Source organism: Betta splendens, chromosome 16 (assembly GCF_900634795.4).
Source record: "Betta splendens chromosome 16, fBetSpl5.4, whole genome shotgun sequence".
NCBI classification, from domain to species: domain Eukaryota; kingdom Metazoa; phylum Chordata; class Actinopteri; order Anabantiformes; family Osphronemidae; genus Betta; species Betta splendens.
This window is the reverse complement of record NC_040896.2, coordinates 13246289-13268877: the sequence shown is the minus strand read 5'-3', so window position 1 is coordinate 13268877 and position 22589 is coordinate 13246289. Positions and strand designations below refer to the sequence as shown.

General features: G+C 42.5%; 6 protein-coding genes across 6 annotated transcripts in view; 3 read left to right on the top strand and 3 right to left on the bottom strand.

Annotated features, from left to right (window-relative positions):
- Window positions 1-186: 186 nt before the first annotated feature.
- Window positions 187-6451, bottom strand: nbn (nibrin). Its single transcript, XM_029129818.3, has 17 exons — window positions 6292-6451; window positions 5747-5868; window positions 5341-5468; window positions 5106-5265; window positions 4925-5028; window positions 4721-4838; window positions 4237-4427; window positions 4021-4121; window positions 3778-3910; window positions 3474-3682; window positions 3217-3364; window positions 2358-3003; window positions 2164-2253; window positions 1757-1897; window positions 1546-1659; window positions 1415-1464; window positions 187-534 (listed from the first exon to the last, which is right to left on the bottom strand). The coding sequence occupies exons 1-17, from the start codon at window positions 6320-6322 to the stop codon at window positions 501-503; spliced, it is 2520 nt and encodes an 839-aa protein (XP_028985651.1). The 5' UTR covers window positions 6323-6451; the 3' UTR covers window positions 187-500.
- A 143-nt stretch (window positions 6452-6594) lies between these two features.
- msmp2 (microseminoprotein, prostate associated 2) lies at window positions 6595-8152 on the bottom strand. The gene is made up of 4 exons (XM_029129942.3): window positions 7850-8152; window positions 7647-7757; window positions 7214-7322; window positions 6595-7132 (listed from the first exon to the last, which is right to left on the bottom strand). Exons 1-4 carry the CDS (start codon window positions 7854-7856, stop codon window positions 6958-6960), a joined length of 402 nt encoding a protein of 133 aa, XP_028985775.1. The 5' UTR covers window positions 7857-8152; the 3' UTR covers window positions 6595-6957.
- A 4366-nt stretch (window positions 8153-12518) lies between these two features.
- Window positions 12519-14918, bottom strand: zgc:174935 (uncharacterized protein LOC796019 homolog). Its single transcript, XM_029130080.3, has 4 exons — window positions 14426-14918; window positions 13658-13712; window positions 13316-13430; window positions 12519-13235 (listed from the first exon to the last, which is right to left on the bottom strand). Exons 1-4 carry the CDS (start codon window positions 14828-14830, stop codon window positions 12995-12997), a joined length of 816 nt encoding a protein of 271 aa, XP_028985913.2. The 5' UTR covers window positions 14831-14918; the 3' UTR covers window positions 12519-12994.
- Window positions 14919-15394: 476 nt separating this feature from the next.
- On the top strand, window positions 15395-16743 carry si:dkey-87o1.2 (uncharacterized protein LOC796684 homolog). Its single transcript, XM_041067902.2, has 4 exons — window positions 15395-15804; window positions 15934-15988; window positions 16207-16324; window positions 16416-16743. The coding sequence occupies exons 1-4, from the start codon at window positions 15508-15510 to the stop codon at window positions 16435-16437; spliced, it is 492 nt and encodes a 163-aa protein (XP_040923836.1). The 5' UTR covers window positions 15395-15507; the 3' UTR covers window positions 16438-16743.
- Window positions 16744-17463: 720 nt separating this feature from the next.
- them4 (thioesterase superfamily member 4) lies at window positions 17464-20736 on the top strand. The gene is made up of 6 exons (XM_029130081.3): window positions 17464-17900; window positions 18369-18558; window positions 18732-18894; window positions 19128-19238; window positions 19353-19477; window positions 19582-20736. Exons 1-6 carry the CDS (start codon window positions 17790-17792, stop codon window positions 19626-19628), a joined length of 747 nt encoding a protein of 248 aa, XP_028985914.1. The 5' UTR covers window positions 17464-17789; the 3' UTR covers window positions 19629-20736.
- A 1189-nt stretch (window positions 20737-21925) lies between these two features.
- Window positions 21926-22589, top strand: part of rorc (RAR-related orphan receptor C) — a 13406-nt gene continuing 12742 nt past the window's right edge. The window contains 2 exon segments of the mRNA XM_029130169.3: window positions 21926-22142; window positions 22273-22369. Coding sequence (XP_028986002.1) covers window positions 22318-22369 — 52 coding nt within the window. The 5' untranslated portion in view covers window positions 21926-22142; window positions 22273-22317.

The following is a 22589-nucleotide window of genomic DNA, read 5'->3' as shown; positions in this document are numbered from 1 at the left end:
GGGTTCAGTGAAAAGTCAAAGTGCCTGACGGGTTGGTTCGTCTACGATTGTTTCAGAAATGGTAACACTTGAATTCCTCTCGAGTTTCTAGTTCTGCTAAAACCAGGGAACACATTTGGTCTTAACTTCAAAACGAAGGAACAGCTGCTTTCAGCAGTTGTAATGCTCTCCTGTACAACTGAAGAGTTTTTAATGTTTTGTATGCCATATTTTTATTATTGATAAATAAAAACTTTAAGGCAAAACATTTGAACATAGGACTTTTTTGTTACATTGCCCGCTGCCAGTGGCTAAATTACTTAAGTTAAAAAAAAATCTAGAACAGCTAGAAGAATGGCAAACACAGCAGTTTTTTGCCAGCAGTTTGGAAGACTTAAATGGATGCTGTATTAAGGAACACACATACTTTAGCAGTTATACATATCTATTTATGAACTTACATCCAGAGTCTAGATCTTTAAATGTTGATGATGGAGGGTGACATACTTCTGCGGGCATTTTCATCTTCTTTTCGTCAGTTTGGTGGGGTTGTACCTATAAAACATACGCGCAGAGGTCATCGTACAGGTCTGTTTATGCCAGAACGGGCTTTTAACGTTCTTCATGGATCATTCCTCAATGTCCTTAGAGTCATTTTTGAACCAACAATAAAAACAGCTCAAATTAAGTGCTGTAAAACACGGAAAGTGTTTGAACAGCTTAAAGCAAACATGCTTCCTATAAACCGCGTCTGGATACTTCTACCAAAAAAAATACCGGATTGTTTTCTTAGCAGCAGAGTCTGTTCCCCAGCTACGCATGACTGACTGAGCATGACTCAGTGATCAAACAGCTCGGCCTTGACACACACACAAAATCAATCTCAGACTGTCTTTTTCTGCTTAGTCAAAGAAAACACGGTAGAAGCAGCACCCGCTTACATCATCTCGGTTACCTTGGTAACCGCTGTGACGAAAGATTTACTGGGCCCTGATTGGTTTTGCTGAAGCTACAGAGGCCACATATCCACAACTCTGAGTTAATGATACTTGCTGCAACTGATTTTGATGACTAAAGCTGTGCAGCCTCTCCATCTTTAATATAGATAAGTGTACACTGTAGGCCTAAGGTTTAGAAAGTAAAAATTCTACAGAACAGTCAGGCAGAATGTATTTTCTGAGTATTACTCTAAAACCTTTAGACCATTATTTTTGATTTCTGAAATTTGCATCTACATTCAACGTTACCTTCTTAGTGACAAACTATGACAGTGCTGTTCGTGGATGCTGCTTAATTGTCGACTGGCTTTTAATTTGGCTGTTTTATATTTGATCATATTTTCCGCTGATCCAACTGTTCTTAGGTCCCCTTCAAATAAGATCTTAGTTGGTTTAAATAAAAAATTTGAATTAAGGAATGAGTTCCAGTTTCTTACCTGAAGAGGTCATCTCCCACAGTCTCATCCTGCCTGCTCTGGCGCTCCTCCTGAAACAAAAATAGAATCAAACCATGAACAGAGGTCTCGGACACATCCCAAACAGACAACACAAGCAGAGTGAAACATACCTCAGCTGCGTCTTTCATCCATTCATCCAGATCAGAGTTTTTGCCCCTGTTGTGAACCAGCAGATCAGACCCTCCAATGATGTGCAACAAGCCTGCTGCTCCTGGGACTTGATTCTACATGACCACAAGACAATTCATATAAAATACTCTTAAATTTTAAGCCACACTCTACTGTGTGATCCTGTTGTGTACAGTAAGTGCAATGTCTGACCTTGCGGAAACATTTGAAGTTCTTCGTATAGCTATTGCTCTGCAACGGCTTGGGTTTGGTTCGAGGAGGTGCTCCCACAGTTAAAGATCTGAACTCCACCAAAATGAGCTTCTTAGGGAGATTCTCATCAATCTGTGACTCCTATAAAAGGAAGCACAAATAACAGTCAATATTTCTACTGGCTTACAATAGAATTTTATGGTGAACTACTGACTGGACTAAAGAACAAGTACACGGTCCTCTGGTAGTCGTTCGATCCTGAGTGATCAAAGTGCAGCATGAACACTTTGCTTACAATGACGACACTAGCCTTGCAGGCTTTTTTACTAGAATTCTTATCACACAGCAAACATTTACAAAAACATGAAACTAAGCCACACAGCATCACACTTTTCCACAGGACTTACAGGTGCCTCCTGTTTGACTGTCACAGGTTTCAGAGGAGTCTTGGTCTCTTCTTTAGGCTGGCAAATATCTGCCTCGAGTAGATCTGCATCCTACATAGACAGGGTGAATGTTGAATAGTAATAGTCAGTAACTGCATATAAATTGCAAAAGTTTAAGAAAAAAAGACCAGTGAAATTAGATCCTCTCTGATCACCTCAATGAAAGATGGATCATTATCTTCTTCAATCAGCTCCAAGTCTTTATTTTTGTTCGAAGATCTTTCTGGACATTTACTGGAATCAGGATTTGCTGCCCCGTATTCTGAAAGATGAACCGGCTCTTCTTTAATGGAGATGATGTGTTGTTCAGGTTTTGGTCTCAGGTCCTTACTTGTACAGGTACTTGAATCCTTTTCAAGGCTCATCAGTGGCTTTTGGCTGGTTACATTTTCTTCTTTGTGGACTCGTTGTCTCTTGCTTAAAGAAGAAGCCTCTGCAGTATTTAAAAGCTGCTTCCGTCCAGCCGAACTTTGAACTGGTAGCTGTGCTTGCTCTTCAAAGCAGTCCATATCCTCAGACATAAGCGACATCAGTTCATCCATCTCTATCTCCGCTTCCATATCCTTCCTTTTTCTACTACCTGGTTCCTCCTGAGGAGTGTGACTGGTCATGTCTGACCGCCCAGTGAACAGATCAGCTCTTGTCTCAACTGAGGTCTGTAAGGCTGCAGCAGTGACTTTGTCTGAGTGTGAGTATGTTTCTTTAGATGTGACCGATGTATCTGGTGCCTTCACGCTGATAGATGATTCCAGTAAAGACCGCTTTGGCTCTGACATTGTGGAGCACTCATCCTCCAGAGGTCTGGAGGCAGAAAACAGACATTCAGTTGGTTAAAGCTACAAGATCCAAAACTTAACTTCTACTTATCTATTGCTCAAACATTTGCTCTCCCTGTTTCACTGCTGTCTTTCTTAATTCCACTTATATTAACTTTACAGATTAAAGTTTGTAGTTTTCAACTAGAAATACATGCCAAATACCTGTACTGTCTTCCATGTCACAACAAATATTTACCTTTTTTTGTTGACTGCTTGGAAGAAACTCGTCAGAGTAGATTGTTTTTGTGGTGAAGTTTGTGCAGAGAGCTTTTGTTTCTGAGGAGACTGCTTCTGTAGGAAACCTGTCATACCACCGTTGGTCTTACTTGTAGGCAATTGGGGAACTGCAAGACATTTTTTGAAAGTTATACTGATATACTGTATACTGGTAGGCATAAAATTTGAGAATTTTTTGAGACATTTCTCAATTCTACCCATCAGAACTTCACTCACCTCTTAGTCTGGACTCAGGCTTCTTCTTCTGTGAGTTTGTGTTTTCAACTGTGCGCAGTGATGAACTCATAGTTTCTGCCACAACACACTGAGTGGCTGTTGGCTTAGCTGTGAGTTTGGCTCCACAAAGCAAACGGGAGTTCTCCTTTTGTTTCTTCTCTGGAGTTTCTCCTACTGCTGTCACCTCAGTCACACCATGCGACTGCCTCCTTATGATATAGTACAATTGAACACATTTTTTAGAGAGAAAGGATTGATGCTAAGTTTGGACAAGATTCATGTGTCTCTGACTGTTGGTCTGTACCCTTCTGACAGCTCAGTGTTAACAGCATATGTTGTAATGTTCTGAGATGCTGCAGGTAAAACCGTCTCTTCTACAGCAGCGGTCTGTGACAAGGAAGCACTTGGGATTCTGGGTTTCACTTTTTGTACTGACTCTAAAATGCAAAGTGGTATAAAATGTTAGCACAAAAGCAAAAGCACACGAAAGACAAAAAGCTGAAAGGAACAAGAGAAAGACACAATAAGTGTTAATCTGTCTGGTCACCTGTGTCTGATATTAGACTGGACGGATTGCAGTACTTATCACAGGAAGCATAAATGGCAGCCAAACCAATTTCAGACTCTGTGATGACCCTTAGGCCTTTTCTGTGTCAGTAAAAAAGGACAAATACCAGCAAAGTGTTCACAAATTGTTATCTAGAATTGCTGAAAAAACAGTACAAAGTGCTTCTTTTACATTAGAATAGGAATCTGAGCAAACCTTTGAACAATGTTCTTAACAGAGTTTGCCCACTCTGTGCTGGCGGGAGGAAGTATTGTCTGAGAGTTGGCTGTTGTCACATCAACCACACAGCTCTGAGGAGACTCCAGCAGGTCCCGGGGCAGAGAGCCCTCCTCCAACAGCCGACTGCTGCCACCTCCAAAACCTACTGCACCACTCAGACGCTTTAGCTGCAAGAAACAGCAGAGCAGCAGTTTATTATCACTGTCAGTTCATGTGGAGGTTTCCTGACTATTTATAGTATGTTTATAGTGACTGGGCGATTTGACTGACTAATGATATTTTATTATTAATGAAATCAAACAGGTTAAGTGTGAATGCATGCAAAGGGATAATGCTGCATGGTTGAATTTATCTAACAAACATAGTTGGGAGTGCATGTGTGAAAGAGGCTCTTGACTACAGAGACCCTACAACTGCTCACTTGATGTTATGTTCCGTGACTAGCTACTACTACACACACCTGTCTAGCATTGAGGAATATGAAGGTCTTTTGGGTGAAAAGGTGTCTCCGAGCTGAAATCACTCCAAGGTTAACGTCCTCTTTATTCAAACTGGGCTCATCAATCTCAGGGAGGAAACTTAAAACAACAAACAGTAAAATGAGGTTATTTTGGGTTCACTGTAGCATGTGTATAGAATACATGACGATAAGTAGAATTTATACCTCTCAGCTTTGGGAAGGGGTAATTTTTGTTGCACTGCTTTGTGGAGCTCTGAGAAAAACTCTGGCCTCACAATAGGTCGACAGCACAGCAGAGCAGAAATTGTCTAAATAGGAAAACAAAAATCAAATCAGCATGGGTACAAACAACGAATGTAACAAAGATATAGGGTCAGCTCCGGACCTTGACGGTGACTTTGACGGTAGGCATGATCAGGTGAGTGCAGTCCTGGCTCCAGGTGTTGACCAGCTTTCCACCCAAACCCACCAGCGCCTGAGAGAGTGATGCTTTGCCATCGTTGTCCAAACATGAGGAGCAAACAAGTGTTTTCTGATGATCCACACTGTGGAAACCAGGAGGAACATAATTTAAATTGGCACGCTAATTACAACAACCACGTCGTGTTTCTGTTACACACCTGAATTTGCTGTCAAACACTCCAAATGTGACAATGTCTCCGACTGACACATTTACTGGTGTGTCCGTCTCCACACGCTGACTGTTGACAAATGTGCCATACTTTGAGGTGTCCTTAACAGTGAGGGTCTAAAAGCAACAAAAAATCCACCAATTAAACAGAAAGACTGCAGCCTTGTCTAGAAACAGATAACATCCAAATCACTGTGAAAGTAATGAAACTAAGGTGCATCTTTTTTACCACCAGCCATTTACAGATAGTGAGTAACTTTAACATTTTTTATACGCTTTGACAGCATTATACAAATGAAATTATACTACTTTCCTTACTCAAAGCTACAGTACGTTGTACAATATGCTCTAAAGAATAGAATGTGCTGTGTTGTCAGCACATCAGCTCCTCTCACCTGGTCGGTAGCAGTGACCACAGCGTGAGCTCTGCTGATGGACTGGTCATTAGGTAAGAGGATGTCACAGTTCTTGCGGCCTACTATGTAATCTTTACTGGAGAGGAGGTGGTGGCTCTGACCTGTGAGTGAGTGAGTGAGCTATGACTCATTTAATGCAAACTCAACAACAAGCTACTGACTTGTGCTGTTATAACAAGGTATTATAACTAACTTTCGGGTCTAAGTTTCAGTTTCAAAATAGAAACCTAATAGGTGAAGTTACTTTATTTAGAAGACACCCACAAAGCCTAAACCTACTACCTCAAAACTACTAACAACTAATAGACATTCAATGACTGTTTGACAAAAGCGTTACTATCAGTTACACAAACACATCTTAATTACCGCTTAAGTGGTTTTTACCAAACATGTGTTTTATACAACTTACAGTCAACCATCGCAAAAAAACCACACTTCAAGCAGAGCGTTACTTGTTTTGATCATAAAGCTAGCTAACTTCGCGTAAAACCCTTAAACTAGCTTAAAGCTGTGACAGATGTTACCTCCGGGCTGCAGCGATGTCAATATCCACATTTTGCGTTAATTTAAATCCACAGCAAGGCAGATTTTAGGCCTCATTTAACGCCGCTAGACGTACACAGATAACAGAAATCAACAAGGTGGACTCACAGCGCGCCACCGAGTGACGTACAAACACAGCGACGCAGCTACCGTTTCAAAATAAAAGTCTCGATTTCAAGGCATTGGCAGAAAAAAAACTGATATTTTTTTCATATAGAAGTGAACTTTGACCTTTTCAGTTAATTTTGTAATACATGTGATACATATGATAATGTAATATGAATAATTATAATTATAATATGCACTCTAATTTGTTTTGCTACCTTATTTTAAATAACTATATTTGCTGAAACAGTACAGTGTTGAAGTGTATTGTTGCTGGTAAATCTATGGTTTGCATTTAAAAAGTCCAAAGTTCTGGAATAAGTCAAATTAACAAAGTGTTTTATGTCATCTGTCAGGTATCAGTACTTTGCATTATCTAATTCAACAAAGCCAGAAACTGAACATGGGCTGAAGTTTATTAAACATCAAATTATTAACAACAAACTGAGCCATCAGCAACAAACGTCAGCAACAATTTTAACGATACATTTATAAATACAAATCAAATACATAATGATGAACACCTGACTGGACCGCTGAACTCAAAACAAAGGATCATTGTCAGATGTCCATGCTTGGCCTGCAGCTGGTCTAAAGCGTTCCCGTCCCCAGAGACACGGCAGCTTATGATTGACTCTCATCACTGCAACAGTAGTACAAGAGTCAGGTTTGCGAATGATCTCACACCAGTCTGGATAGTCCACGGGTTTAGAACCACTGTAGGAAGAGTCCGATTAGACAGTGAGTTTTTGAAGGCGTTGAATATGGAATATCTTTAAAACAGCAAAAAAAACTTACTGGTCACAGCATCCTACTCCAAACGGCTCCATACAGACACACTGGTAGCAGTCACTAGTGACCCAGCTCTCTCCTATCCCATACACCTGTCCCATGTGTTCACAGCTCCCTGAATAGAAATATATTGATCACTGTGACTTCTGCATCCCTGAAAATCTCTGATTGTTTACTTTTAAAGCAGAAATAATACTTCCGTACAAATGGAGAGCAGTCACAATGAGAATCGTGCTATATTTTCATTGTGATTATTTGCAAGTGTTTTTTAGTGCACCTGCAGTTTTATTTCCTTCATATGTAGACAATAAACAATATTAAACCTACGTTGTGGAGCAAATTTCTTTTTCTATGAAATGCTGCAACGGCAAAGAATTTCCACCTGCAGTTGTTGTTTTGTTGTGTTTACAAGGCAGCACATGCTGTATTAACTCAGTACCTTTGGTGTTGAAGAAGCACTCCCCACTGTTATGCACAGAAGAGCACAGAACACCGACACTCAGAAACAGGAGCGCAGACGAGACCACGGCTGCTGGTGTGTTTGCCATCGCTGGGAAAAAACAGCAAAATAAAGTCTGCATGTAAATAACAGCAAAGTGCTAAATGCCAGATTGGAGCCAGGTTACTTACTGTGTTACCCACCTTTCATCTGTGCTGGGTTCTCTTGCTCATTCACCCTCTTTTCCCGTTTCCTTTCCTCGTTCCTTCTTCTCAGAGCCGGTCTTGAACTGACACACTCTCTCTGTGGTCTCAGATATTTATACTGTCTCCATCCCTGCACCCGTTTCTACTTTTTTATTGCTGCCCACTCGCTTCCTTAATTGCTCCTTTATATCTGTACACATGCATACAGTCTGTGCAGTGGTGACAATATTCTGTTGTGCCCTTGAGTATACAGTGTGCACTCTTTCAGATAACGTTTTTCCTCTGGGCTCACCTTTTGACCCCATCAGTAGATCAAACTGACAGCGTCTATAGAGCACCCAGCCAGGAGCCTATTGCCCCTCACAGGAGCAGCATGTGTGTGCACGACTTTTGACCCCTGCCCAGCGTCCAGGAGCATAGCTTGCCCATTAAAAAAATATCAGTTTTTGCTGCAAAATTCAGATTTTTTGGGGGTAAAATTGGTTTAATTTGCTAATTCACATCAGTTGGTTAATTCAATTTCATATGGCGACGTTAACGAAGCATCATGCAAATTACAAGAGCCTAAAAATGGTTTTACATGATTCAGTTATTTTAATTAATGAAACGTCTTGTATATAAGTGTGTGTGTGTGTGTGTGTGTGTGTGTGTGTGTGTGTGTGTGTGTGTGTGTGTGTGTGTGTGTGTGTGTGTGTTCAGTTCTAAAGGATCATTTGTTTTAGTGAATGGTTTCAGCGTTTCCTTGTTTATGCTGGGATTTGTTTGAATAAACCACCCTGAGTCCTCTGATAACATGCCCTCAGGTTCACATGCACATGCACGTGCACATCGCTTCTGAAGAGATTTTACTGCTTAGAGACTAAGCTACGTGATCTCATATCTCACACTGTGCATATACTGTATATATATATGTTGTTACTGTATCCCAAGTGAATCCGCATGATGGAGGCCTTGAATGATTCAGGCCCTGAATTAGACCTGCACCGGGTCATAGGTTTAGCCCTGACGCCCTCTAGTGTCGCAGTAAACACATGATCCTCTCTGTGCTCCTCTTTGGCCTGTTATCCAGGTTCTTGCAGTTCAGAATGGTTCAAACAGTGATAAACACATTTTGTGACACAATGCACCCCAGATCAACCCTGCAGTGTTTGGTCCATCTAGTTCTAAAGTGAAAGTAAGACATATTTTTCTGCAGTTGTATTTTCAGTGAACTGAGTTTTACTCACATTGATGTCCAACAGGCTTAGGCGCATTAGAGTGTAACTTAATATGCTTCAGTAGAAAATAGACAGTTACATAATAAAATGTAATTAGCAAAACGTTCTCTTTATGTACAATAAATTAATTCAATCATAAAAATAGTAACTGAGGCATGCTGTAGAACTAAAAGGTTTGACGCAATAAGTCAGGAATGAAAATCAGAGAACGTAATGAGCCACTGTAGAGGAAGTTCATCCATCAGGCTTTATTTATGTGCTGAACTGACTTACAAAGTAATTATTAGTGCATTATTATTAAAAAAATATGCAAACAAACATTTTTCAGGAGGTTCAAAAGGTGACACTGTTTCAGGCTGCCAGTAATGCTTCCTGTTTTTAAATTCTGTAATTACAAGATGTAAGAAACATTTTACAGTGTGTGTGTGTGTGTGTGTGTGTGTGTGTGTGTGTGTGTGTGTGTGTGTGTGTGTGTGTGTGTGTGTGTGTGTGTGTGTGTGTATTGTGTATTGGTTTGAAAGAGATTTACGTAACAAAAAAATAATTAAAAAAAAACATAATCAACAACTTCAACTAAAACTTTCATTATAATACTACAATGACATTTATTTAGTTACCTGCACAATTTCCTTTAAATTTTTTTCCCAGCTGCAACACAGTGATCAGACGTCAGTGCCAGACTCTGTAGGAATATGTCTGATATTTAGTTGACATGATGAAGCACAAGAACAACCGAATATCAAACATATCACACAGCCTCTGGCGGGTCAGAGCCTCAGGGGACTAAAAGAACCTGTAGCATGAAGTGACAAAGCAGTGGCAAATATTAGTAGAAGGCTGTTTGTGTCAGTTACAGCATAGCTACATGTGTCAGAACCTGAAAAACCTGTCCAGCTAAGAGAAGAATGGCAGAAGTCAAGGCCCTGAGCTGAACTCACCTGACAGATGGCCTCCTCGACTCAGGCTTGACGGGAAACAGTGAACAGGGAAGCAAAGAAAAGCAGAGACCATATTTACAAGACAAAACTTCTCACACTTACTCTCAGCAGGTCCAACATCGCATGCAAATGCAGCGACAGCTTCACCTACCAGCTCTCCTCGTCCAGACGTGCTGCTGAGTCCCGCCAGCGCGAACCGAGTCAAAGTTCATTCATCACAAACCGCCGGGGTCTGCGTGTATGAGGGTGTGAGCAATCCTTCACGGGGACGGCGTTTATATACACAACCCTGTGAGTTTGGAGACACACACACACACACACACACACACACACACACACACACACACACACACACACACACACACACACACACACACACACACACACACACACACACACACACGCTGCCCTTGTAATTAGAGGCGTATTGATCAGCTGCTGTGGCCTGCAGCCTTTCCTCCCCATATTAGCCTGATCAATAAATGTGATGTTCATCCTGCTGTGAGTTCCCTCACAGTCACAGTCACAGATGCAGATCAAATAACTTTCAGTTACTGCCTGTAGGGAGGACGAACGTGAACGCATGACGGTCATGTCACTAAGCACTGACTACTAGGTTTTATATGCAGATACTAAACTTGTACAATTTTAAAACTGTGCATCCTCAAAACTAAAGAGTTGAACACGCAAAAACATTTAAATTAAACTTTCTCTGGAAAGCGTGGGTAGTGTTTTCCTCATAGCTGTTAAATATGGAATAACTCTCTTTCCAGACTGGTACAATATAGTGGGATGCGACTACTACTGATGTTAACTTAACATCTCAATAACAGATGTGTGAAGTACAGATGCAGAAATGTCAGACATCAGAAGCACTCGCCCAACAAGGCAGATATGAAACATAAAGTTATCATCAATCTAGCGTGATGGGTTCATAACGTAAAATCAATGTTAAACACGACATGCGTGGTGAAGGTGACCTCGAGTGGGAGACGCTACAGTAGCACATCTTCAGCCGCATACTGTTTATGGCTGAAACAGTAAAATTCATTTTCACATGTAGATAGGAGGAGATTTAATTTTTAATCAGCAGGAAGCAGGAAATACAAAAATAAAGTGACAGTATGAGAGGGAAAAGTACTTTCTAGCAGGATGTACAGTATGAGGAGGAGCATTTCACATTTACTGATACAGTAGTTCTGCAGTTACACACATTAACCAACACAATGTTGGACTAACTACACTTAATTAATACCACATCCGGTTAGAAAGCGCTGCTCTGGTCTGTGACAAGCGTCAGGCTGACTGCCCTGTCCTGTCTTTCCTGTACGGCGATGACCTTGTGAGCCTATTGGGGCAGAATAATGGTCTAATTGTCAGCCTGCGGGCAGTTTTCTAATCTTCAACAGATGGAGCGAAGTGTGAGTGAAAAAGAAATGACAGTAACATCAAACAAAAAAAGAATTAACCTTCAGTCTACGTGTCATGTTGTTTCACGCACATATTTAGCAACAAATCGAATATTTGCAAAAACATGTCCCTGTAATGTTTAATGTAATGTTTAATCCTATAATAAACTGCTGCCAAAGTACTTCTAAATAAACATATATGTCTGGAACAACAACACAATAACAATAACACACAGCACAAATATTACAAAAAATATCTGCATGTGTAGAGTTTGACCAGGACGAAAAAGTAAAGTATGACTGGATGGTGCTTACACACACACACACACACACACACACACACACACACACACACACACACACACACACACACACACAGACGTGGTTAACAATGATTATTCAATACCTGCTCTTTGTGTTTAATTGGTACTAACATGCAACATGACACTAACTCTGACGTGCTGCTGTTTGACATTCACCTTTACTCATCTGACACGTTTTGCCTGTATTGTCAGTCTTATCAGTATACAATAAAGAAAACACATATTTGCCTCCATCCTTTTCACGCCGCGCTGGGTTTGCTTACAACAATCATTACCTGAGCAACCAGGATACCGGGCAGTTTCATAACTGCGCATCTGTTAGGACCTACACCCAGATCATTGTGTGTGGTGTATATGCTCAGTGTCCGCTCCTTGAAAACAATAGAGGGTGTGTGTGGCACAGAGACACACACTTGGTTGTGTGGGACATTCGCTGATTCAGCTTGAAGGAACAGATTTAGTGTAAAAATATGAAATGCATTTGGGCCCAGTGGCCACTGGGCACAGACGGAGGATGTCGCCTGTGGTGTGACTTCTGGACATACTTGTTTCTTTGGATTTCTCAAATGCCACAAAGTTGCAACATGGAAACGCCGAGGCCCATTGTGCTGCATAGCTTTATTAAAAGCCTACCTGAATCAAAATGGGTGTAGTTCCAGACTGGCAAAGCTAGTTTACGGTAAACTATGTCCTGTTGAACCAAATGAGAATGTGCACAACATCGCTTATGCTGTTGCTTTAAACATTTTATAAAACATAAAAACTCATACCTAATGGTATAGATGGCCATTTTTTTATTTATTATGTTATCAAAACCTTTATTTAAGTTACAGAGTCAGAACATTCATGTCAGGGGCAAAGTTAGCTCATGGTTGTGAATTACCTTTGTGCCACTCTCTTCAAACCTCATTTATGGCAGACATGTTGCAGGAGGCGCTTTAGCTGGTGACGGGCACCATGAGGCTGAGAGCTCCAGGTGTTTCAGGCCACACTCCCGTTACAGTACAGGCACTTACCACAAATGTCAATGACCTCTTGACACTAGCACAAAATATAAAACAGAACCCTCTCATTCAATATGTGTTACACCCACCAACATATGCCCTGCACCCGAACGCATCATGTTGCATTAAAGGACACATGTCCCATGACTCATCTCTCTAAAATGTTCTTTTAATGCCACACGTATCATGGACCCAGTGAACCCTGGATAGTTTTAAATACTTCACGTCTTCTTAGAAGATTTTCCAGGCTCTTATTTTTTAGGTGCCCCAGCTTTTGGCTCTTCTTTCTTAGGCTCTTCTTTTTTAGGCTCTTCTTTCTTGGGCTCCTCTTTTTTAGGCTCTTCTTTCTTAGGCTCCTCTTTTTTAGGCTCTTCTTTCTTGGGCTCCTCTTTTTTAGGCTCCTCTTTTTTAGGCTCTTCTTTTTTAGGCTCTTCTTTCTTAGGCTCTTCTTTTTTAGGCTCTTCTTTCTTCCCCTCAACGGCGCACAGTTTGCTTCAAGATAAAGTTCAATAATAAAAATGTGAATTCAAAGTAAAATGCTTAAAGTCTTGATACATTTTGAGTTAACGTACCTCCCTGCTTGAGCGTCTGGCTTTAAAAAGTCACACACTGGGCTCCGGCTGTTCAGTGACTGTTTTAGCGTTTCCACCTCTTTCGCCCACTTCTCTTTTTCTTTATTTGTTTCAGCTGTTTTAAATGACATGTGGAATTAAAGAAAAGAAAGAATGTGTTTGTTGTGCCCACATGCTAAGGTTTATTTAGTATATAGTTAAAAGATGGGTCACTTGGAATATTATTAGAATCTAAAAACGACTGGTTTAACTACAGTACATCTCATCATCAGTGTCGGTATGATTATGAAATGCTGTGATAAATGAATGATGAAACAACCACCTTTCCTGCACAGCGCTTACCTTTGAGAGTGTTGAGTTGTGTCTCCACTTTTGCCGCTTCATCAACTCCAGATTTCTAAAAAAGAAAACGTATTTGTCAGCAACTCTGGTTGGAATTCAGTGGTAAATATCTAATCTTAATAAAAGGGTCTGCAGGCAGCATATTGCACGTCAACAGGTTCACGTTAGAACCTTTAAACATTCAAATACTTGATCCCTTTCACGTCATCTCTCACAAGGTTTATAATGGCCTTTGAAGCCTCTATCGGCCCTGTACAATCTCTTTATAAAGGGGTGGAAATAATGGGCATGAACAGGAAATGCAAATCCGAGCTGCTGCAAGAAAATGATCTGACGGAGTCATGAATGTTGACCATTTACTGTGTGGGGGCACATTTTGATCCATCCTCAGTAGTAATAAATATCAGACAAACAATTAAAGAAAGAAGTTGCATTCACATTATACAGAGGCCGCACTGCGCCCTGTTGCTGCGCTTTACCGGTGCAGCGTCTGTCGGCGGCGGTGCAAGAAAAGCCTGTTTTTCTAGCAGGTGCTGATTTGTTCTCCGCCAGGTTTGACTCGCACATGTAAATCGGCATCCTTGGAAGGGGTTAAAGTCGCTCCCTGTCGGGAAGCGCAGGTAAAATGTTCTAGTCCAAACGGCCGGAGCTGCCATTGCGCACAAGCGCCTTAAACGTGGATCATGTTCATGTGAACCAGCGGCCAGTTCCCTTTTCATGAGGATGAAACAAATGACTGTTTATCAACGCATGGTCTTTTCCACCCACCTTGCTGCCCTGGCACGCGTCCGCTTTGCCCTTCGCCTCATCCGCCTTCTGTTTGAGCTTGTTGGCTTCGTCCTCCAGCGTCTTGCTGTCAATTGCGACCTTATCCAGCCTCTTCTGCGTCTCCACCTTGTCGCTCTCGTACTCCCGCAGCACGTCGTCGGTCACTCGCAGCTTGGTGTTCTGAAACCTGCTGCGCTTCGCTTCCATGTCCACCTCGGTTTTGCGCACTTTTATGAGCACAAACAACGCGACACAAAGAAGTATCGCCACCGGTACCAATATCTGGAGCTTCATTTCCCCTTCTTTTTTTCCCCCCGAGTCCTTTTGAATGTGATGCGGTGGTTCTGCGTGGACGAGGAACGGTGCTCCTACAGGTGTGACAGGACGGGCGTCTTCAGCGTCCATGCGCCTTTGAGCGTCAGACCTCCCTGCGCGCAGAGCTGTGCGTTTCCTGGTCTGCAGATCGATCGACTCACCTGAGTGTTTGGATTGTTGCTTCATTCTCCGCAGCATTCCACTGGTCCGTCTTTATAACACGCCCTCTTCCTGCCCTCTCACCTGGGAAAACCTGCTCTGTCCCAGAGATTTTGTATTATTATAAGGTTTTATACTGTTAATTTACATCAAAGTGAAGTAGATTCGTATTCAAATTGATGTACTGTAATAATTCCACCCGTTACCGTATATAAGGAAGTAAAAGCAGCATTTATTGGCCAGGGGGAACTCAGAAACACGGTACAAATTGCGCTCTATCCTTTGTTCAATGATTAAAGAGGCTTGACGTTATGCCTCGTCTTATTTAATACTAGGTCATTAAAAACACACACTCACACAAGAGGCATATTAACCGCGATGCAAACAGACAAACGCACGCTCACGGATGACGTGCGTGCCAACAGGAGACGGTAGGACGCAGGTGGCTCGTCACGCCCAGCCCGCAGAGCAGGTAAAGCAGGTTGCGCACAGCCTCGGACGGAACCGGGTCCAGGAAGCGCTCGCGCAGAGGCAGCGGCAGCAGCAGCGATCGGCAGCAGTCGACTCTATCTGGCGTCCTTCGTCGCCTCAGCCCCCCCCCCGACGACATGAAGCTCCAGATCGCCCTGCTCAGCCTCAGCATGGCTGTGGTGCTGGTCATGGTCTTTCAGGCCGTGCGCCAGGAGCTGGAGCTGCGCAATCTGAAGGCCCGCATGTTGTACACGAGGGACGGGATCAAGAAGAAAGAGGATGCCATAGTGCAGCTGAAGGACAAGATCTTAGCGCTGAGAGGAACCCTGGCGTCATCCAACACCAAGTTGGATCAGCTGAAGAGGAAGAAGCAGGACACTGTGAAATCAACAGAGGCGTTTGAGAAAAGCCTGAAGACCTGCAGCGCCGAGAAGGCAAGGGAAGCACACGTCCATCAGTCCTATGACAAATAACGTCTAATAATGTTGGTTGGGAAAGCAGGGTCCGTATTTGTTTGGGTTGATCCTGAGCCTTACTGTCTTGCGTTATTATTGCTTTATTAGGCAGATGCCGAGAAGAAGAAGACCAGTATGAAGGAGGCCTTGAACGAACTCCAGAGTAAGGAAGCTTTTGATTTGCAGCTGCTGTGTATGTAGTTAAATATGCTTCTGTTGACAGAAGCCAATCCAAAGCTGAGACAAAGAAGACTTTCTCTAACTGCACATGCCTGTTTAGACCACTGCATGACTACGTGTTTTAGGGTTAGATCCCTGTAAGACTAGACCTGGCGTCAGAAACCATACATTTATTTAATTGTTATTCTCCGACTTCCTCAGCTGAACAGTCAGACGCTAAAAAGAAGGCAGAACAAGAAATTCAGAGTTTGAAACAACAGATTTTGGACAGAGACAAAGCCATTTGTGCCTTTGCAGACACAACCAAGGCAGAAGCCCGGTAAGTTCTGAAAGAACCTGTTTTAGATACTCATGAATGGGAGTTTGACAAAGATTTAAGGCAATTAAAAATTGTTTTCTCAATTTTGCAGGAAGCTGTGTGCAGTAGCTTAAACATCAAAACAGTCAAGTCAAGGACCTCAACACAGACTGAGCATTTTCAAAATGGCATAAAGATGTGAATATGAGGATCCATGCTTTGTCATGTAATTGATGTGATGGGGGGGCTACTGTATAACTTGTTTTGTTGTCATAAAGAAAAATGGTTTTGGATTTCCATAGACTGTGCATTTGTTAATAGGGTGAATTATAAATATAAGCCGAGTGTGGATGAACGTTAAAATGTTACTACTGTGTTACTATTGGTTGGTTGAATATAATTTTATAAATAAAAACATGGATACTGAGTTAACAAATAAATGCGGGTCATCTCGTCATTTTAATTTTAGAGGCCTTACCTGCAAAACAGTGCAAATGTTGTTAAATTATAGTTATAAAGAGTGGCTCAATAATTTTCTGCTTCATGGGACCATGATATCAGTACATGAGCTGCAACGTAAAGGGGCTCTACAAACTCAAAAATACATTTCCAAAAGTATTTATTATTTATTTTTTTAAATTATTTTCAGGTAAAACAAATCTCAAATTCGTGGTGCATGGTTTAAAATAAAATGTTATCTTGTTCAAACGTTCTGTTGTTCTTCTGCTTACATAGATACATACATTAAACAAATCTAATACAACTATTACATTTGGATTTATTAATTTCATCGTTTATACACAAAGCTTATTCAGATGGTTCTTTATCGCCCCCTTGTGGAAAATAAAAAAAACGCTGACTATTCAGGTAGGGTGAGTAACCAGTTCTGCATGTTTTCATTATTACGTGAAAAATAAAATCAAAATACAGTTTAGTTACCAAAAGATGGAATTAATAAAGCTATTTTTAATTGTAATATAAAAGTTAAGATTTATTTGTATCACAGTTTTAGCGTTAGTTTCAAGTTCATTTAGTTTCTTTATGTACCGTAGAACACTCCAGACCAGAAGGTGGCAGTAAATGCCTTTGACAAGTTGATGCCATCAGCCATGAAACGCACCCGAAGAATCGGCCAATCACGGTGCTTAGTGTGAAGCACGTGAGCCGAAGAAGCGGCTGGAAACACTCGTGCCGGAAGTTGATGACACATGAAAGTCACCGGTGCGGGAGTAAAACAATGACAGCAGCTTATGTCAGGGCATACCTTTGTTTTGTGATACAGTTAAACACAACCACGCAACGTGTTAAAGCAGCTCCGTGTTTACTACGACCCCAGTTGTTTATCTTTACGGTATCAGCTGATAGTCGCTAGCCAAAGTAGCTGGTAGCAGTTTCAGTGACATCGTCAGTTATATTGCTGTACTTGTTCAACACACAGGAAGCGTGTTGACATTTATTTATAGTGTATTGATTTGCAAGTGTGGAGATGGCGAGGAGCCTCGCTAGATTAGTGAAGGGCTTCCAGAGCATCACTGCGCTCCCAGCAGTGGCGGCTCCCGCCTGTGCCTCACTCAGATCGGCCTCTCTACGGACCATGGTACGTGAGTAGCTGCCGACGCGCCGAACTGTTGACACCCAACGGCCTGATGTGCGTTCTGTAACTGTAGATGACGCTCGGTTTTATGGATGTAACTAGTTTTCTATTCGTGGTTTTGGACCGATAGCGGGGTGTCACCATGTTACACTGTCAATACTGTCATTACAAAGTGTAATAATAAACAGCAACTGCACAGCTAGCAGACAACTTCATATAATAATGATTTGTAATGAAATAAAGCAATAAAAGCAGTTGTAATGTTGATGCATAGTTTTGGCTTTTTATCATTTAGTCCCTTTTTTACATTTTCTTATTATAAATAAAACCAATAAAGTGTTTTTGTGGCCATCAAGCAAATGTTTCATATGGTAATTGTATGTACAGTATACCAACCAATATTGTGAAATGATTCAGATATTAGCCTAGATAATTGTATGAGCCAAGGTTTTCCCATTACCTGTTCACTAGGCGGTGCCATTGCCCTTTTCTTCCAAGCCTCGGGATTTCAGCCTGCCAAACGTGTCATGGGGCCCAGAAATGCTTCGACTGTACGAATTTTACAATAACCTGTGTGAGAGGGAGACAGAGGGGGCAGAGAAGCGGAGAGGGCCTTGGCAACGACTGCCAAGCTATAATCGTTCCCTAAAGTATGCTACAGGTATAAATGTCTCTGCGATGTTTCTTTAAATTGTGCCTTTTTGGGTTTTTTTCCACTGTTAGTGAAAAGTGTTCTATTAGTATTTGAAACAACACCATCCCTTTATGGTACAGTTTGTTTGCTATATAAACTTTCAGCTGCTGACTGTGTACTGTATGTGTGTTTTTAATCAGGTGGAGTGTATCTTAGCAAGATTATCCAGTCAAAAGCTCGTCTTTTCACCCGGAACATGAGGAACCCAGGGGCAGCTTTTGAGTACGTCCTGTTCGTTAACAAAGAGGAGCAGAGGTGTGTGTGCATTCTCCAGGCTGGACACCTCCTGGAGGGACCACCTGGGTGAGATTACTGTCTGTGTCTGTGTACTCTTCTGTACTTGCTTCCAGTGTGAGCAACACTAATATTACCTAGCGTATGTTTTACTGCATGGCTACATGTTGATGATCCATCCATCCGTCCATTCGTTCATTAATTCATTCGTTCATTCATTTTCTATATTAGTATTATGGCTTCAAACTCTAACAAACACGCAAGGGTGTTTTGGTGTATAATGGACTGTTTTGTGTTTTCAGACATGTCCATGGGGGGGCAATAGCCACCATGATAGATACAGTGACAGGGACTCACGCTTCTCAACTCTGCGAACCAGTTATGACTGCCAACCTCAACATCAACTACCGAAGGTACCAGAATGAATTAGGTCTTTTTGTTTTTTGTTGGTGCTAACTGACATCTTATACTGTATCACTATTATCATTCATGATCATTTTCTCCCAACCGTTCTGTTTTGTCTCTAGCCCCATCCCACTTGGAAGTACAGTGTTAATTGAGTCCACTCTGGATAGGAAAGAAGGCAAAAAAACATATATTTCATGTAAAGTAACCAGTACGGATGGTTCCAAACTGCACACAGAAGCAACAGGTAACGCACATTTTGATACGTTTGCTTGTACAGTTTGTAGCTGGCCACATATCCGCTCTTCGTCATTGTGAATGTAACTGTCGCTTGTTTTACGCCTTGTGCAGCCCTGTTCGTGTCTATCAGCATCAGCCACCTACTGCTGGGAGGGTGACGGCACAAAGACAGCAGCCTTGTGTGAGAGTGAATGTGTGAGTGCATGTTTGGTTTGAAGTAGGAATGTACTGCACTTATGTGCCAGTATATGACAGTGTTGCCTTTTTATCAAACCCCACGTTTTCATCCATGTCCTCTGAACGTTATGCCGTCACTAGCCAACGTTCTGTGAAGTGTCTCCACGTCACTACCTCTCCTATCACTAACAGATCAACAGTATATGCTCTAACCATATTTAAAATTTAAATTTATTTATTATAAATTTAGCAGTTATATCTAACACTGGGGCCTTTTGGGTGAAGCTATTGCTCAAAATGTGGCATATATGTACTGTAGTAATATTACAGTATCTCCAGTAAAACCTTCTGAGTATTTTATAGATTTTACAAGCTGTAAGATTTGTCTGTCACTAAATGAGTTAGCTGTTCACTTTTCATACTAATATTGTTATGTTTATATATTCTGACCAAAAATGGGGAATAGAAATAGGCAGAAAGACAAAAGCTGCTTTTCTTAACTTGTATGCATTTGTTTTCCTTATGTTAACCCAAAAAATTATATGAAACAATTAAATATTTTTTTTCTCTAAACTGACTGACTCACACTTTAGTTGTGATTTCCAGTTGTGGGTGATTATCTTTTGCTTCACCTTAGATGTGGTTATACTTCATAAGGTGTGAATTTGTGCACAGCAATAATGTGATGATCTGAAATAAAGAGCTTCACACGCCTGATCCTCATTATAACACTTTCCACCTTGTTCACGGGCTTGTGTGTCTGATTCGCTTTGGCACTTTGAACAGGTTTTTAGCTGTCGCCACAGTCTGCCATAATAAGTAACACTGTCCACATCACACAGATCAGCGCTGCTCTGGCAGTTACTGCAGACCACGATGCTAAAACGGCACACATATCACAGACACCTGAAGCATATACAGCTCTATTTAAAGCTGCGCTCACACAAACGCTGCACTGACTGAGACCAATGTGCTCTTTGATTTCCACTGCATGTGAACCTCTACCAGCTGCGCTAACAAAACAAAGTGAAATGAATTTTTTGCACATGCTTTATTACACGAGATGAAATAAAGCGCTTTGTACAGTGACGTTTGTCAGCACACATTTAACTGCATTTACCGTGGCTTCTCGTGCAGTACGTTCTGGTCTGTGTGGTTTCTGAGTGTATGGGCTCATCACAGTTCAGGCCTGGTGGTCTTCTGTGGGCCCCTCACACTTCAACCTCAGAACAGTGCAGATGGAAATGCTGCCTCAGTTTCTAAAAGCCTTTTGGCGAGTGTGTGTGTGTGTGTGTGTGTGTGTGTGTGTGTGTGTGTGTGTGTGTGTGTGTGTGTGTGTGTGTGTGTGTGTGTGTGTGTGTGTGTGTGTGTGTGTTGGGTGGTGGATGCAGGACAAATGAACACGAGCAGTTATTTTTTTCTGTTTTCCCCTGAAGAGCCATGTGGTCAAGTTTAGCTGGAGGAAGCAGGGGGGGGTACAGAGTAGGGGCAGTTGCTTTAAACTTTCAGTTAAAACCACGTACAGCAACCTTTGTCCATTTCCAGGCCTCATTTTCACTTGTGCATTTCCTACACGAGTAGATGAGGATCTACCAGAGGTCTAAGTCAGTTGGCTCAGTTCTTTGGCACGAATAAAAATGGAAATAATAAAATACGGCAGGCTAAATACCTTTACTTGTTATTTGTATGTAAAAACCTCCTTTGACTGTTTTGCAGATGTCCACATGCTCGTCTTGTGCCACAGTCCAGAGTAAGCTCCGTGTCTTAGAGGAGGATTTACCACCACGGTGTAAACTGAGAAGACATATGGATTATTCATTTTTTCCGCGTCTCTGGAGTCTCGGTTAAAATGGCGCACAATGCACGCGACTGTTTGCCCATTTAGCAACACACACACTGCGCTTGCACCCTTCGACAGGTGTTTCCAACAAAGCTACAATATTAGTCTGTGCACATTTAGCCGCGTTGTTGTCTAGAAGGACGCGAGCCCGTTTCCTCCATGGGTTGTATTTTCTCCATTCATGTGGCGGAAATTTGTCAGCAACACGGGATTATATTTCTCAACTGAGCACTACAAAAGCAAAACTCGATCCGCTGCTATTACATAACAGCCGGTGACATAACTCCATCCAGCCTGGGACGGCGAGGGCGCACAGGGAGCGCACGGACGGGGGGCGGCGGCGCGCGCGGCTCGTGTACGGCCGGCTGGTCCAGCTGCACGCGCGCCTCTCTTCTGCTTCTGCCTCGGGGAGGAGGAGGAGGAGGAGGGGGGGAGCGGTGGGGGGTGCATTAAATTCTATCAGGACGAACCACACGAAAGAAGAGGTGTGCTGCCGGAGAGCGGAGGCGACCGGACGCTGCGGGCTGGAGACATGAGCGGCGGGTCGCGGGAGCTGCCGTGAGGACGCGGAGGAGGAGGCGGAGGAGGAGGAGGCGACATGGCACCGCACGTTTTCAAATGCCTGCGTCGGCCCGGGCGCTAGAAGAAGCAACAGGTAGCGGGAGCCCGACGGTTCACACGTCACCTTGTGACCTAAATGAGTTCAAACCGACTGATTTAGTAGGTGTCTGTGGTGTGTGTGTGTGTGTGTGTGTGTGTGTGTGTGTGTGTGTGTGTGTGTGTAGAGTGTGCGCGTGCGCTCGACCACCCGGCGTGTTGACGGGAGAGTTATGGAATATGAGGAGCCGGACGCGGCCTCTGCTGACGGCGCCGTTAAAAGAGGTAAGAGCGTGCACGCGGCTGTTTTTCCTCGCGCCTTAACTTCCCACTATGAACTTGTGCGTCCGCGTCCACCGCGTCTCTCGACTTGCGCCATCTCCGCCTCCTGCGCCACCTGACGCTCTGCGCTACTTCCTTCCCTCCGCCCCGATCCACCCTCACCCCAGTAACCCCGCTCATCCCTTCCACCGGGATGTGGTTAAGGTGCTGTTACCGTTTAAGA